Source organism: Siphateles boraxobius, unplaced genomic scaffold (genome assembly GCF_051911475.1).
Source record: "Siphateles boraxobius isolate OS27281-9 unplaced genomic scaffold, OSU_SipBor_1 56, whole genome shotgun sequence".
Classification (NCBI taxonomy): Eukaryota; Metazoa; Chordata; class Actinopteri; order Cypriniformes; family Leuciscidae; genus Siphateles; species Siphateles boraxobius.
In genome coordinates this window covers 12,454,244-12,469,575 of record NW_027509182.1, presented here as the reverse complement: position 1 = coordinate 12,469,575, position 15,332 = coordinate 12,454,244, and the positions used below count along the sequence as shown (strand labels likewise).

Here is a 15,332-nt window from a genome sequence, read left to right as displayed (position 1 = left end):
TTTAACTAGTTATATAGGCTGTGGGTTTCAAATGGGTGTTGTTTTCATGGGAAAGTTTTCTCATTTGATCGCTGGTTTCTCTCAAGGATCCTTCCTTCCTCAAAGGGTTACTTCCAGTATATTGTCTCGTGCATCATTACAAGAAAAGGTGTGCATAAAATATACCTGTACAGTAGTGGCAAAAAGTGACGTCTGGCCTCGGAAAATTAACATCTTTACCCTTTATTCAAATATAACTAAAATGTGTTAAAGATTTGTTCGTGTTAGTTCACATGCAAGTTCATATGCAAAATTAAAAAATAAATATTAGTAAATGTTGAAAATTACCATTGACTCAGATTAATAAATGCTGTAAAACTATTTTTTTTTTGTTAGTTCATTTTAACTAATATCGTTTACTAATGTAAACTAATGAAACCTTTTTGGGTTACACTTTATTTTGATAGTCCACTTTAGACATTATACTAACTATAAGTAACTACGTCAACTTATTCCACTAACCCTAACCTTGACCAAACAGTACTGATACTCTAATGAGAGTTAGTTTACATGTAGTTGCAAATTATTGTTTACTTATAGTAAGTAGATTGTGTAAAGTGGACTATCAAAATAAAGTGCAACCCCTTATTGTAAAGTTTAACATTATTTTAACGGGTTTGAGTGTTTTTTTGTCCATAAAATTCCAAATAAAAAGAGTAAACAGTAGATTATCCCAAAAGAGTGCATCACATGGTTTGAGAGTTTCCAGTAAAAACAGCAGTATCGTGATATATACTGTTTCCGTGATTTTGCTCACTCCGCCACACTCTCGCACTTCTCCATTCTCTCTCTGTTGGACTTCCACGACTCTGTGTCTCTGCCAGACATCTTTCATGAAAGTCATTATAGCGCAATGGATTGCAGTCTTTCCCCTCCGCCTCTCTGCCGCTGTAATAACGTCTCATTCATCACAGCCGTTTAAAGAGAGTTGCCTGTGCGTAAATAAGGGGTGAGGTCTGGCAGTCAGAAACCTGTCCGAGAGATGTGTGTCTTCCTCATCACTGTCTACTGGAGCTAGACACTGTGAAAAATACCTGTACGGTAACAAATGTGTTCGATTTTGAGGGATACATGCAACTTATAACCGTATATTTCATTAACTTACATAATGTTAATATACCAAGCGTACTTGAACTACCAAAATATTCTGTTTACCTTAAAATATACTGATATCCCCTAATAATATTGCATTGTTTAAATTAATATTTTTTTAGCTAACTGTGTGATTTGTATATGTACATATAACTTAGACAGTCACCTCTGATAACAGATCACTCTAAATTGTAATGTAGACTCATGCATTTTCTGTAAAGCTGCTTTGAAAAGATTGTGAAACGCGCTATACAAATACATATGAATTGAATTAAATAATACTAGTGCCATCAGAGTTCACTGTTAGCAGCCTGTCCTTTGATTTTATACAAAGCCTAAAATGTGTATATAGACTGTGCAAAATCAATGCACTCAATTAATGTAATAAACATGAAATAACAGAAAATGTAGCAAAAAAATCTTAATGCACATAATAATAATAAAAATATTTAAATAAAATATACATGTATATTATGTGTCGCACTGGGACTTCTGGCAATTTTTTACTTTTTGCTACTGTTATTACCATTTTACTAACTATTACTACATGTCAACTTATTCTCCCTACCTATATATATATATATATATATAGGTTCCTTCTCTGCCCCTTGCTTGTCTTATTATTGCCCCTGAGATGGAGTCTCTTGACATTCACACATGGGCTGACCTTTTTTGGTGCAGTTTCCAATTAAATCTTGACAGGCTCTTGTCTGTACAAAGCGCGCCGAGATGCCCTCGGCCTGCCGAACTTCACAGAGATACACCACTTCTCAAGTGGAGGTGGCAGAGTGTGTTGTTGGCGACTGGTCTGACTCATCGACTGCGCCGGAAGGACGTTTGCTCCCCGAGATAATTGCATTTCTCTCACCTGTGCCATTTATTTTGCAGGCCTTCAAAAGTGCCACGATGAGCTCATACTGGTGTGCGGGGAAGGGTGATGTCATCGAGAACTGGTGCCGCTGTGACCTGACTGCGCTTGGCAAAGACGGGCTGCCCAACTGCAGTCCCCTGCGCCGGCCCGTGTGAGTAACCGTGACCCGGCGCTCTCTGAGCCTCTTTATGCACTTCTTCATTCATGACTGTTGATGAGACAAATGATGCTGCCAAATATGCCTCATCTTCACTGCCAAATCCAAAGGCAATCATTTCACGACATGCTGAGTCACATTATGAAATATACAGTACTGTTCAAATGTTGTTTTCGTGACACTTTACAATAAGGTTCACTTTGTTCAGATTAGATACATGCACTAAAAATGTAAAATAATTCTAAAACATGTATTAATAGTTAATGTTAATTTCAACATTTACTAATACATTATTAAAATCAGTAGTTGTGCAATTTAATGCACACCGAACAGTTTATATTTGTTTTAACTAATGTTACCAAAGATTAATACAAATGCATCTCGTAGTTAATTCATGCATTTTAATAATGTTTACTAATGGTATCTTATTGTAAAGTGTTTTTACAATATTTTTTATGTAAATATTTTTAAATATTTTAAAATAGATTTCTGAAATACTTTTGAAAGAAGTCTCAATAAGGCTGCATTTGTTTGATTGAAAAATACAGTACAAAAACAAAAATGTGAAATATTATTAAAATAACTGTTTTCAATGTGGATTTATCTTAAACTGTAATTTATTCCTGTGATCAAAACTGAATTTTCAGCATCATTACTCCAGTCTTCAGTGTCACATGATCCTTCAGAAATCAGTATAATATGATGATTTGATGCTCAACAATGTAAAAAATCTTACATTTTGTTTGAGAAAATCTGTTTTTAAAGTTTATTCAACTATTTAACATGATAAAGTTTGTACAACTAATGACCCTAAGTTTAGAAAACTCAAAAATGTCCTGCAGCTGGTTGCCTTAAACTTTTCAGTTTTCTCAACTTTTTTTTTTGCAGTGAAGAAACATTTATCATTATTATCAATGTTGAAAACAGTTGTGCTGCTTTATTTATTTATTTATTTTTGTGGAAACCATAATACAGTTGTTTCAAGATTCTTTGATGAGAAGAACACTTATTTCAAATAGAAATATTTTGTAACATTATAAATGTATTTTCTGTCTCCTTTGATCAATTTAAAGCATCTTTCCTTAATACAAAAAAGTATTAATTTCTTTAAAAAAAAAAAAAATGTTGAAAGGTAGTTTTTCATTCACAAAAATTTTTGTGAATGAAATAAACATATTTATTATTTTTGTTATTAACCGGCCCGCAAGATCCAAACTGCTTCATACTAGTTACTTTGAGCACAGATTTAGTTATCTGAAACGAGGGCAGAAAGGTTGTGCAAGGTCACAATTCTTCGTGAATTCCCCGGGGTGTCGTAAGTGTCCTGCCTTCCTTTTAAAATAGCCTTTCTTCAGAGGCACGTCTACTGTATAATGCCTTAAAATGTTCCATACTTAAACCAGATTCACACTGTACTATTTTGGCCACGATTTGGAGACTAAATTTTGTGATTCCTAAAAGATTTCTCTGATCTTAAGCCAATATCTGAAGTCTTTGATCGCAAGTTAGACATGTTCGCCGACGGCCGATTAACGACCATTGCGATCAAATTTGGCCTCAGACAAATTTCCGGCACTATCAGAAGATCTGACGCACCGTTTTTAACACGTCTTGACTGCCGTACAGCCTGACATTAATTACAACTGAGACCTGACATCATCATGATATCATGCAGGGATCATGTTCGTACAGTCTGACGAGCAACTGTCGTAAAGGACTATTATAAATCGTACAGTGTGAACCCGGCTTTAGGCAGCTCAAGGGATCTTGGAACTGAGCCAGTTCATCAAATCCTACGGTAACACTTTATGTTGATGGTCCTTATGTGAACTATAAGTAACTTTGCATTTAAATGTCAATTAACTCTCTACAAAAAAATGCATTTCTTAATTAGTATTTTTGTCTTGTTTCCAGTCCAAATATCAAACATTTCTTAAATCAAGATGCGTTTGTAAAATGACATAAGATATTAAGTCTTGTTTTCTGGGGCGATTCATTTAAATTAAGTAAGTTGATGCAAAAACGAGCAAAATTATTTGCCAATGGGGTAATACAAATAATGTTGTTTCTGTTTGAATTAAGATTATTTTTCTTACCCCATTGGCAGATAATCTTGCTTTTTTTAAGCATCAACTCACTTAATTTTAATGAATTCCCCCGGAAAATAGGACATAATATCTTGTCATTTTACTCATATAGTAAATGCATCTTGACTTAAGAATCTTTAGATATTTAAACTGGAAACAAGAGAAAAAATACTAAGTAAGAAAAGCTTTTTTTTCCAGTGAGAGTATTTGTAGACTGTATGATTATTCTATGCCGGTTTGTGCGAATGGAGTGTTCACACTGAAATTCTTGAAAATGAACATTTTAAAAATGCATTTTAGAGCATTTTAACTACCCAGATGATGCACTCATTTAACCGAAAAAATAAATGTGAAACACTGGACACTTCATGCATTCACATTTACAGATATGCACTATCTGCATTCTTATGCACTATTCTACTCCGGTTTGTGGAATTTTGGTAATACTTTATTTTGATGGTCCCGTTTGAACATTCTGTGGACTATAAGTAATATTGCAACTACATGTCAACTAACTCTCAGTAGAGTATTAGTAGACTGTATGACTAATACCTGCTAACATTTTATTCTGATGCTCCTTCAACAGATATTCTACTGACTATAAGTAACTTTGCAAGTACATCTCAACTAACTCTAACTAATACTCTACTAACACTCTAATGGGAGTTAGTAGACATCTAGGTGCAACTTTACTTATATTCAACAGAATGTGTTAAAGGGATTAAATCCTACTAGCATGCACATAATGTTGTATTTTCTTCATTTTGTCAGACTGAGACTGGCTCCACACCTGGAACCCTCCAGTACGATGGTGGCGCTGGAATGGATCGATGTGGAGCCCCTGATTGGCTACAAGGTTTCAGATTACATCATTCAACACAAACGAGTAGAGGACCCGTCAGAGGCGGAAATATACACAGGTAAACTCGCAGGTTTATGAACAATATCAAAGAGAAGGACACCTGATTCATAAAATCTGCACAATTTTTATTCTGCAAAACACATAACATACAAGGGGAACTGCACTACTCATCAAATTTTTATTTCGATTTTTTTATGTTTTTGAAAGAAGTCTTTTCTGTACAACAAGTCCAGTATATTTGTTCAAAAATACAGTAAAAACTGTAATATTGTGAAATATTTTTACAATTTAAAATACCCGTTTTCGATTGTAATATATTATAAAATGTAATTCATTCTTGTGATCAAAGATGAATTTTCAGCATCATAACTCCAGTCTTCAGTGTCACATGATCCTTCAGAAATCTTTCTAATATGATGATTTAATACCCAAGAAACATTTATGATTATTATTAATGTTGAAAACAGTTGTGATGCTTCCATAGTTTTTGTGGAACAAATACATTATACATCTTTTTCAGGATTCTTTGATAAATAGAACGGTCAATGAACAGAAGTTATTAGAAACTTATTAGAAAGTTATTTGTAACATTATAAAAGTCTTTACACAGTCACTTCTGATCAATTTAATGCATCCTTGCAGGATAAAAGTATTAATAATTTTAATGAGTAATTAATATTATTTTATTGTACTTTTTTATTGAAACTTTTGAACCGTATCGTGGTTTTCAGAAAAAATATTACACTTTTGACCGGTAGTGTAGATCAGTGTATTGATGTGAATAATACATTTATTTTCCTGGCATCGTGTTTTTATACTCAACCTGACAACCTTTTCCCCCTCAATTTTCACTACTACTTTTGGCCTAATGGACTTTGTCCAATCTTACGAGATGCTTCCAATAATTTAGCTGTGAATGAACCGTTCCTATGTCTGTGATCAATTTAGAAATCTAATTTCCCAGTGCTGGGAAATTGCAGTTCAGTCAGGGCTTTACAATGTTGTTGTTCTCTTTGTATAGCCTGCGGTCGAGTCTGAATACATAACCGATTGTCTTGTTGGTCTGGTCAAATCTTGTTAAGATTCAATGGCACTACGACTTCAGGGTTACATGACCGGGTTACTAACAGCATGTGTGACAGTCAGAGCTCAGGTAACAGGAATCTAATAAAAGAGGACTGACGAAATGTTGAACAGGCCAGGTTTAGTCATTCACCAATCAATCTAGCAGAAGGAAGAGTAAAAGTAGGAGATAAAGGAGAGACTGTGTGACGTCTTTCACTCTGATGGACAGACTTTAATCGGTTATAACCATCCAGGACACTGAATGCAGGATTACAGCCTCCAGGGGTCCCAAACAATGACCTACACTCACAAAAACACTGACCTACACTCGCAAAAACACTGACCTACACTCACAAAAACACTGACCTACACTCGCAAAACACTGACCTACACTCACAAAAAACACTGACCTACACTCACAAAAACACTGACTTACACTCACAAAAACACTGACCTACACTCACAAAAAACACTGACTTACACTCACAAAAACACTGACTTACACTCACAAAAACACTGACCTACACTCACAAAAACACTGACTTACACTCACAAAAACACTGACCTACACTCGCAAAAACACTGACCTACACTCACAAAAACACTGACCTACACTCGCAAAAACACTGACCTACACTCACAAAAACACTGACCTACACTCACAAAAACAATGACCTACACTCACAAAAACACTGACCTACACTCGCAAAAACACTGACCTACACTCACAAAAACACTGACCTACACTCGCAAAAACACTGACCTACACTCGCAAAACACTGACCTACACTCGCAAAAAAACTGACCTACACTCGCAAAAACACTGACCTACACTCACAAAAACACTGACTTACACTCACAAAAACACTGACCTACACTCGCAAAAACACTGACCTACACTCGCAAAAACACTGACCTACACTCACAAAAACACTGACTTACACTCACAAAAACACTGACCTACACTCACAAAAACACTGACTTACACTCGCAAAAACACTGACCTACACTCACAAAAACACTGACCTACACTCGCAAAACACTGACCTACACTCGCAAAAACACTGACCTACACTCACAAAAACACTGACCTACACTCGCAAAAACACTGACTTACACTCGCAAAACACTGACCTACACTCACAAAAACACTGACCTACACTCGCAAAACACTGACCTACACTCGCAAAAACACTGACCTACACTCACAAAAACACTGACCTACACTCGCAAAAACACTGACTTACACTCGCAAAACACTGACCTACACTCGCAAAAACACTGACCTACACTCACAAAAACACTGACCTACACTCGCAAAAACACTGACTTACACTCGCAAAACACTGACCTACACTCACAAAAACACTGACTTACACTCACAAAAACACTGACCTACACTCGCAAAAACACTGACTTACACTAGCAAAAACACTGACTAACACTCACAAAAACACTGACCTACACTCACAAAAACACTGACCTACACTCGCAAAAACACTGACCTACACTCGCAAAACACTCACCTACACTCGCAAAAACACTGACCTACACTCACAAAAACACTGACCTACACTCGCAAAAACACAGACCTACACTCGCAAAAACACTGACCTACACTCACAAAAACACTGACCTACACTCGCAAAAACACTGACCTACACTCACAAAAACACTGACTTACACTCACAAAAACACTGACTTACACTCGCAAAACACTGACCTACACTCACAAAAACACTGACTTACACTCACAAAAACACTGACCTACACTCGCAAAAACACTGACCTACACTCACAAAAACACTGACCTACACTCACAAAAACACTGACTTACACTCACAAAAACACTGACTTACACTCGCAAACACACTGACCTACACTCACAAACACACTGACCTACACTCGCAAAACACTGACCTACACTCGCAAAAACACTGACCTACACTCGCAAAAACACTGACCTACACTCGCAAAAACACTGACCTACACTCACAAAAACACTGACTTACACTCACAAAAACACTGACCTACACTCCCAAAAACACTGACCTACACTCACAAAAACACTGACCTACACTCACAAAAACACTGACCTACACTCGCAAAAACACTGACCTACACTCGCAAAAAACACTGACCTACACTCGCAAAACACTGACCTACACTTGCAAAAACACTGACCTACACTCGCAAAAACACTGAGCTACACTCGCAAAACACTGACCTACACTCGCAAAAACACTGACCTACACTCGCAAAAACACTGACCTACACTCGCAAAACACTGACCTACACTCGCAAAAACACTGACCTACACTCGCAAAAACACTGACCTACACTCGCAAAACACTGACCTACACTCGCAAAAACACTGACCTACACTCGCAAAAACACTGACCTACACTCGCAAAAACACTGACCTACACTCGCCAAAAACACTGACCTACACTCGCAAAAAACACTGACTTACACTCGCAAAAACACTGACCTACACTCGCAAAAACACTGACCTACACTCGCAAAAACACTGACCTACACTCGCAAAAACACTGACCTACTCTCGCAAAAACACTGACCTACACTCGCAGAAACACTGACCTACACTCGCAAAAACACTGACTTACACTCGCAAAAACACTGACTTACACTCGCAAAAACACTGACCTAAACTTGCAAAAACACTGACCTACACTCGCAAAAACACTGACCTACACTCGCAAAAACACTGACCTACACTCGCAAAAACACTGACCTACACTCGCAAAACACTGACTTACACTCGCAAAAACACTGACCTACACTCGCAAAAACACTGACCTACACTCGCAAAAACACTGACTTAAACTCGCAAAAACACTGACTTACACTCGCAAAAACACTGACCTACACTCGCAAAAACACTGACCTACACTCGCAAAAACACTGACCTACACTCGCAAAAACACTGACTTACAGTCGCAAAAACACTGACTTACACTCGCAAAAACACTGACCTACACTCGTAAAAACACTGACCTACACTCACAAAAACACTGACTTACACTCGCAAAAACACTGACTTACACTCGCAAAAACACTGACCTACACTCGCAAAAACACTGACCTACACTCACAAAAACACTGACTTACACTCGCAAAAACACTGACCTACACTCACAAAAACACTGACTTACACTCGCAAAAACACTGACTTACACTCGCAAAAACACTGACCTATACTCGCAAAAACACTGACTTACACTCGCAAAACACTGACCTACACTCGCAGAAACACTGACCTACACTCGCAAAAACACTGACTTACACTCGCAAAAACACTGACCTACACTCGCAAAAACACTGACTTACACTCGCAAAAACACTGACCTACACTCGCAAAAACACTGACCTACACTCGTAAAAACACTGACCTACACTCACAAAAACACTAACTTACACTCGCAAAAACACTGACTTACACTTGCAAAAACACTGACCTACACTCGCAAAAACACTGACCTACACTCGCAAAAACACTGACCTACACTCGCAAAAACACTGACCTACACTTGCAAAAACACTGACCTACACTCGCAAAAATACTGACCTACACTCGCAAAAACACTGACTTACACTCGCTTAAACACTGACCTACACTCGCAAAAACCCAAGCTTGGTCAAGCATCACTATTAAAGGTGCTCTAAGCGATGTCACACGTTTTTTTTAGGCCAAAACATTTTTTGTCACATACAGCAAACATCTCCTTACTATCCGCTAGCTGCCTGTCCCCTGAACTCACTGTAAAAGAACGCGGTCTCTGGAGAAACCCCAGGCTCCACAAACGGCAACAAAAACAAACTGGGCTAACCCGCACCACGAAACATAACAAACTGTTCCAGCCAATAACCCGACAAGAAGGGTTTGGGGAGTTAGTCCAGATGAGGAGTAGGGCGGTCTAGCTAGCCTCCGTTTTGTTTGACAATACTTTTTGCTTTCATAGATAGCTTTATTATGATCCTTTATTTAACCAGGAGAATCACATTGAGATATTGCTATCTCTTCTGCAGAGAGACCTGCTCAAGACGGCAGCACATAAAGTTTCACGAAATGACAATACCACAATTTACACATTCAAAATTAAATAAATCAAATAAAACAACAAGGAGAAACAATTGCAAGTGTCGTTTAAAACATTGTGCAAGAGACATTTAAAAGTGCTTCAGGGTGGAAGTGCATCTAGATTAAGTACATTTTGCAATTCATTTCAAGCCCAAGGAGCATAAAATAAAAATGCACATTTACCAAATTCTGACAATGCCAAATTCTGCCGAATATGATAATCACCAGATCTAGAGTGATAACTATTTATATAATAGATTAGAAGATTTGAAATATAGGAGGGTAATTCACCTAAAAGAAGCTTTGGAATAAATAAGTACATATGTATGTAATGTAACTTTAAGTGTACGTAACTTTCTCATTTGATGTAAAGATAACCAAGCTAAAGATTCATATACAATGCAAAGATGTGTCCGTGACTCTGCACCAGAAACAAAGCTTAAAGCTGCAAGATACACAGTCTAATCTTCTAAGTAGAGATGCAGCTTCATGTATATATAAAATATATTTGAGGAGCTAAACCTAACCAATTCTCAACCGTATAAAGCACATACTGCAACAGACAGAAAAGTACTGTCACAGTAATTTATTACAAAAACTGAACAACAAATTGTATAAACGTATAACAAATGATTCCTCTCAACATGGGCACAGGAGAGCTGTCAATCAATACTTGAGAAACAAATTAACTTGCATTAATTGTTGCAACAAAAAAGTAATCGGATTATGTAACTTCTGTTACTGTACTTGTAATGCATTATACCTCAACTTAATAGTGACACCAAAGGCACTTGAACATGCTTCAGTTTTTAAAACCTTGGGAGTGAGAATGGGTTCAAAGGGATGTACAATCAATACAAAATAAAGAGGATAACAAAAACAAAAAAAGTTAAATAAGATAAACCTCCTTTGGCATCTCAAGAAAATTACGAAAATGTGTCTTCAGCCTAGATTTAAATATTTATTTTGTCCCTTTCCATTGACCACCAATGCATTATATCCACAGGACGGCACTGTAATATAGACAGAGGCAAACATTGCATTATCCTGTAATAAATGTAAACCGTAAGCATACATTTATGCAAATTAGACGTCATCATCAGAGTTTCACTTTAACGTGTTTTGCTTCCACTTGCCCTAGACCACTAGTGGATTTGGAGAACCACTTCAAGACCAAATTAACCAAACTATGAAAGCACCGCTCCAAAAAGCTCAAGAGAAAAGCCTCTAAGAAAACCTGGTGATGACAATATGGTTATTTTCTATCCTGTGATTATCAGATGCGGACCATAATCGAAGGTGAAAGACACGCTAACAAGTTCTGAGATTCAAGCATCTTAGATCATATATCACAGTCTGTAATATTTGAGACAAAAATACACTCTCTGTTTCACAACAAAGGGATCATCTGTTGTGAAATGAAATAACAGGATTTGTGGAATAATGGAAGATATTTAGAAATATGGAATTCTTCAAGAAGGACATTTTGCTGTTTAAGGCAGGAAGGTTAGGAAAATAAATTGGGATCAGTGTTGACAGAAAATGTTAAAGCAAAACAAATATTATAGTCAACTTTCTTAATACACATGTGTGGAGTTGTTGTGCTTTGCTTCCCAATGAAATGACTTTCCCTTTAGGAGGATGTCAAAAGGAAACCCTCTTATTTTTCATCCCCTCATTGAATAATAAATAATGTCATAATGCAAAGAATGAATGTAATTAATGTTAAGTAATATTTATTTATGAAAAATATAATTATTTGTTTGCTGAATGCACTTGGAAGTAAATGCTGCTTACTGGCCTATATGGAAACAAATGATGTCACCTCTTTTTTATGCTCTCCTTGCACAGACGTCATGAGAAAGTTGCCAGCTTTGCAGGCGTTACCTGTGTTATGTCGACACACTAGTCTCAAAATAATACATTCATTTTAAGTCCATAAATGATGGTTCAGGAAAATCTCATCCTTTGTAGAAATAAAGTCAAATATGCTTACCTCTTTGTGCAAATTATGGGTATCTGAAGAGGGAATGCTTTTTGTCCGGCTTTTTGGCTTCCTTTTCCATATACATACACACATATATATATATATATATATATATATATATATATATATATATATATATATATGGAACGAAATACCAAACTCGCCAAACTAAGAGCTGCTGTAACTAGTACAACGACTAGATAACTTACATTACTGGTTCAAGCAGACAAAACATGGGAACCTGGAGCCATGTCGAGATAATATTACCCTGATAGTAATCTCTATTAATCTCCAGTATTATTACATTGTTTGTTACAATATTGTTTTATTTGATATTATGTAAATGTGAATTTTTATTTTATATTGGTTTATTTATTATTACCATATGTTACTTGTATTTATATTGTTTAAAGATTTAAGTTAATATTGTGTCCAGTTTGGCCCTGTAAATAAAAGGGTATTATTTTTTGACAAAGTGTGTGCGGTTTCGTTTTCTGAAGTACCGGTTCAAGAACCGTTTAAAAAATACCGAGTAGGTACTGGTATCAGACAAAACCCAACGGATACCCAACCCTAATATTGTCACAGTCACCCACTAGTCACATGTTTTCCTTTGTTCTGTTTTCCCACCACTCATCTGTTTCTATGGTTACTGTCATTTAGTTCATCATCTGTTCCACCTGTGTCTAGTTAATCATCATCTGTGTCACCTGGTTTCTGTTAATCTGTGTTCATCAGTGTTTGTATTTAGTTCCTTTCAGTTTAGCCAGTCTTGGTCCGTTCTCAGTTATAGTAAGTGTGTGTGTGTGACCCTTCTGCCCGTCTACTTTGTATCAAGTGTTATTTAGTGTGTGTTCATCCTGCCTTTCTGTACCCATTGGAGTTATATTAATAGTGAAAGTTTGTATTGGAGCTTTTTGCCTCTTCGTCTTCTTCAGCCTACACCACACCGTGATATATATATATATATATATATATATATGTTTAAATGTCATCCTGCAAACCATATTTGACATGTTTTTTTTTTTTTTTTTATGATCCCAGACTAACCTCAAAATTTCCCAAAGAGTTAAATGGAAATTATCAGCGTAAACATTTCACTTGAGTTTCATGACTTTGGCCAAGTTCCGATCTGCCGTGAACAATCAGTACAGGTCCACACGCTAGACGCATGCTTTCTCAAAACTGATGCTTAGACTGTAATATTTACAATATGCGTTGACCACGGGGATTGTACAGTTCACTTAAAAAGTGAAGACAACAATAATATTTCAGCCAAACACCCCCCTTATTTTTTTCGGCTCCATAGACGAACACATGTCGTGATATAAAAAAAATCACAACCAACCACTGTGTTCACCTAAGGCAATTGACTCACTGCCCACAAATATGTTTTGCATTTACTAATTAAACAAAATAAAATGTTTAGCTTTGTGCTGACCAATGCTGGGAAGCCAGAATGTTCTTGTCTTGCCATCTATAAACAACTTTATTACATGCTGTTTGCCTCACAACTTTGTACACATAAAATCAGATTCTCGGCAACAATGTGTCACCATGCGTTACCATTAGTTTAAGATCCCGAGCCTGTCTGACACACATTCACACAGCAGGACGAGGAAGGTTTATGCGTTCGACACCGCAAGCTAATTATAAAGGGTTCAGACAAGACCAGACTCGCTTTTTGTACTTTTGCTGTCTCTACTTTAATACTTTTTCTTTGAATTGAAAATTTTTTGAGTCTATAGAGGAGAAGGAGGCTCTGTTACCTTGAAATTAAAGTCATATTGATACGTGTCTTAGAATAGACAGCATGATTATTGCTCATTTTGTCTGGTAAATGTCTCCTCATTTTCGGGCACCAAATTTGTCTGGTAAATAGTTTTTTATGGTTATTTTCTTTTGGCTGTTGCAGGGAAAATGTCAGTTTCTTGTGTTTATTTTTGTACTCAAAGCTTGCTGTAACATAGTTTTTGGACTTGCAAGTAATGCAAGTAAAACTAGCTGTCCTGAAAGTCAGAATGAATCCATCATGGGCACAGTTAAAACATTAGACAAGCCAAAATCAACTATTTAGTACACCATTAAGGGAGGGAAAAAAACACAACATATTCCCTGTGCACAAATGTGCAGTGCAATGGCAAAGGATTGACATAATAATATAAATAATAATATTAATTGAATAAGGACACTCTCCAGGATGTAGGAGATATAAGTGTGGTAAAATGTCACCTCGAATACAAGGACACAGTCCTCAAATAGAAAAGAAAAATCATACTTGAGAGTTTTGTCCTGTAATAAATCACTTCTCGGGTCATATTATTAAAGAACTGTCAAAGCATGTATCGAACATCTTCACGTGGAAAATTTGAGCTTCAAAATGCCTATCATGAAACTTTTCTCATGGTCTAAGCAGTATGACAAGGGTGTTTTCAATTTTGACAATTTCTCGCCACATTGAAAGATGTGTTTAAAACCTCTAGATGGCATCCGTTTGCTGAAGCACGGTAAAGGATTGTTGGGTTGTTCTGGAGGAACCAAGTGAGACGTCTCTATTAGCTCTGACCTTGTCAAATTTAATGATATTGTAAAGTCACGCCATATTCCCCTTTTTTATCTCTCTTATCTGATTCCTTAATTTTCTGCAAGATTTGCTCATTTGAAATAGGGCTAACAAGTTTCCAGAAGCATTCATACATTTGTGGGCGATAACCGAATACAGCGTATACGAACATATGATGTAATGCATTTGCTTTTCTTTTCTAAAGTTGAATTGCTCCGCGGTTGCTTTTTTTGCAGAAATGTTTGAGTTTATATTGAGATCTCTTGCAGACATTGGTAATATGTGAGCACAGTTTGAGACATTGTTTAGATCTCTTATGAAACTATAAGGGAGACAAGTATGGAGATTGCTTAATCTAACAGTCTACTAATACTCTAATGAGATTTAGTTGACATGTAGTTGCAAAGTTACTCGAAATCAAGTGTAACCCAGGAAACTACAATGTCTTGCATAATTTTTTAGTGGCTGTTCTTGTGACTGTTATTTTGGTGATCATTGCTATATTTG

General features: G+C 36.6%; 1 protein-coding gene across 2 annotated transcripts in view; it reads left to right on the top strand.

The window, feature by feature from the left end:
- The window catches only part of astn2 (astrotactin 2), a 433,109-nt gene that overhangs the window by 378,866 nt on the left and 38,911 nt on the right, over positions 1 to 15,332 (top strand). For both annotated transcript variants that reach the window (XM_077206841.1, XM_077206840.1), the window contains 2 exons: positions 2,020 to 2,153; positions 5,018 to 5,166. In XM_077206841.1, coding sequence (XP_077062956.1) covers positions 2,020 to 2,153; positions 5,018 to 5,166 — 283 coding nt within the window. The remainder of the gene's footprint in view (positions 1 to 2,019; positions 2,154 to 5,017; positions 5,167 to 15,332) is intronic.